Genomic DNA, 2,539 nt, shown 5'->3' with positions numbered 1-2,539 from the left:
CTAAATGACAGGAGATAACCAAAATAGAATTCCACAGCCGTATCTCATAGGACCAATCAACCATATCAAAAACCAAAAGGGACAAAGAAAAGAATGCATCTGTGAAGAAAACAGTCGACCCATCTATTCGGAGACTCTTTAGACACTGAACAAAAAGAAAGAAAGGAAGGAGACGAGAGGAAACTGACGAGATAACTCTGCAGTCGAGATTCTGATATTTGCCTTGGAAATAACTTGTTTGAAATCGCGAGAATGCTACACCAACTTTTAGATCTATCTCTTGGCGAGCATCTACTGCCAGTGCCTCATCTCTGTTTGGTTCAACAAGGTTGTCCATGGCCTTTGATATATCTTTCTCAGTCACAGAAGAAAACCGTGCCCGATAAACCTTTCTCTTACTATCTTTCATGTCAAAGCCAGTAGACTCGATAACTACAAGAATATGATGGTCAACAAGTTATAGCAACGGCCATCAAAACCATGGGCATTCCCAAACATGACTAGCATCGAAAAAGTGCTTATGCAGGAGAAAAATGATAAGATATTGGTGGTTGCACCACATATGCAGGAGCTAGCTGTATACATAAACCCGAAATCTACTACTACAACTGAAAGAGTCTACCAGTAGATACCGGCAGAATATACAGATTTAGTAGTATGATATGATTCATTTAGTAAAGACAGAGAAAAATAATATTCATTGATTCAGCAATTACCAATAGAGTGAATGCAATGGTAAACACAACAGATTCTGCATATCTCAACCAAAATCTGGTGAGAACATATACGAAAAAGGTAACTAAAAAGACTTGCCTTCAAAACATATATTCTCCCCTTCACGATCGCAATCCAACCACAATACCATATAACTGCAACCACGAGCTTCATTACTTAAATGCCTACAAATATGAGCCTGATATTTGAAGACTGTTAGAGAAAAGTGTACATTACTGTAGAAATAAAATCATGTAAGAAAGATGCATCTCCATTGCTAACCATAAGAAGAACTCTAGTTCCAAAACGTTCATGCATATTGTTTATTTCATAAAGCAACAAAGCTCATCCCTTAAAGTATACAGATGTTGCTATATATAATATATATACGACAGCTGCCAATGCCCAAGGTAAACGCCAAAAAAAAAAAGCTCAAGCACTCCCCCATGCACAAAGAAAAGAGATAAGGTCGTGAGAACTATATACCTTTGGGTTAGACTCTTTTTTAGCAACTGGAGCGTCAAAAAGATCTTGTGGATCAACTGTTTGCCAATTCTGATATTTTTCTGGGAAATCTACACTAGAATATGAGAGTGGCATTTAGGAAGACTGAGAAATCTGCAAGCTATAATTTCCACAGTAGCTTTGTACACGAGATATATAGTCCACGAAATCAAATAAAGAAACATTAAACTCTCGATCGCAGCAAGAAAAATAGAAACTTGAGTAGCTAATAGAGACGAATGCAAACATGGATTTCAATGACATGTGAGGAAACGTGCAATTGATTTTTTTTAAAAAGTGTGATGCACAATATGGAAAACGTCATTGATGAAAGGTAATCTAAGCAGCAGCAATCACTCCAATGTCTCTTTGATATGAATAGTAAATGATAGGCAAGAGGGGAACCTGAAAACATGTCCGATAACAGATGTAACTCTAAAATGTGCTTTGAAGCCTCGAAAGATGCCATCAAATTCATGCACCTCTGTACTGCCTCTCCTTGTAGACATCTGAATCAAAAAGGAGAAGATAATCCAAACTCTCCATATCATTCTTACTAAAATGTTTTCTCACAAAAGCAAATTTAGACTTCCAAAAGGTGAAACACAGAACTGATTTGGTTATTCAAACTCACAAAGTATACACTGAACCAAATAAAGTAAAATCCAGTGTCACATTCGAATTAGGGTTTGAGGAACTAGAGAATAGAAAGAGAAACCTGGCCACGAGAGAGAACTGAAGCTATGGAGAGGGCGATGCTGGGCTTCTCCGCCACCTGATGAAAGAGAGAGATTTGTAAGAGATGAAGATGGGGTAAATTAAGAATCGAAATCAGAGAGAACTAATCCTTCCTCATCCTTACCATAAGAACTCTGGGGAGATGAGCCATCGGGTCGAAACTCTCAAGCTCAGGGGCGTCCAACCGTGAGATTTTAGCCGGAAACAGCACAATGGAGAATCGACGACGACACACGGGTTTTTGCCAATTTTATTAAACGGCCACGTTTTGGTGGTGCCGTGGAATTCGGTTTACAGTTTCGGTTTGGTTATTTTGATTTTTGCATACCGTCAAAAATATCGAACGGGTTTAATTCTTTGGTTTTTTATATTAAATCGGAATTTTAGCAAGATTTTTCTTTTATCAATTCAGTCTTTCGTTTTTGCGAATGTACGATAGAGGAGATATAGTTTTAACAACATGCATTGGTGGTTTTTTTTTTAATCCAAAAAAAAACTAAAAATGTTTTAGGCCTAGGTATATACTTTTCTGGACCATCGAATTGTACCATGTACATTTGTTACAATCTTATATAGGATGATC

At 37.4% G+C, this 2,539-nt stretch overlaps 1 protein-coding gene across 5 annotated transcripts in view; it reads right to left on the bottom strand.

Moving 5' to 3' along the window:
* Positions 1–2,191, bottom strand: part of LOC104786401 (DNA topoisomerase 3-beta) — a 10,146-nt gene extending 7,955 nt beyond the window's left edge. Inside the window, exons 1-5 of one of the 5 annotated variants that reach the window (XM_010511813.2) lie at positions 2,081–2,191; positions 1,937–1,993; positions 1,624–1,727; positions 1,201–1,294; positions 814–913 (exon numbers count right to left, since the gene is read on the bottom strand). In XM_010511813.2, the coding sequence (XP_010510115.1) occupies positions 814–913; positions 1,201–1,294; positions 1,624–1,727; positions 1,937–1,993; positions 2,081–2,107 (382 nt within the window). In that variant the 5' untranslated portion in view covers positions 2,108–2,191. Of the gene's footprint in view, positions 1–813; positions 914–946; positions 1,048–1,200; positions 1,295–1,623; positions 1,728–1,936; positions 1,994–2,080 lie in introns of those variants that run through there. The other 4 variants (XM_010511816.1, XM_010511814.1, XM_019245823.1 and 1 more) reach the window with 4 other exon arrangements.

This window comes from Camelina sativa, chromosome 5 (assembly GCF_000633955.1).
Source record: "Camelina sativa cultivar DH55 chromosome 5, Cs, whole genome shotgun sequence".
In the NCBI taxonomy this organism is placed as follows: Eukaryota; Viridiplantae; Streptophyta; class Magnoliopsida; order Brassicales; family Brassicaceae; genus Camelina; species Camelina sativa.
Note: the sequence above shows the minus strand (reverse complement) of the source record. Positions and strands in the feature narration are given on the sequence as shown.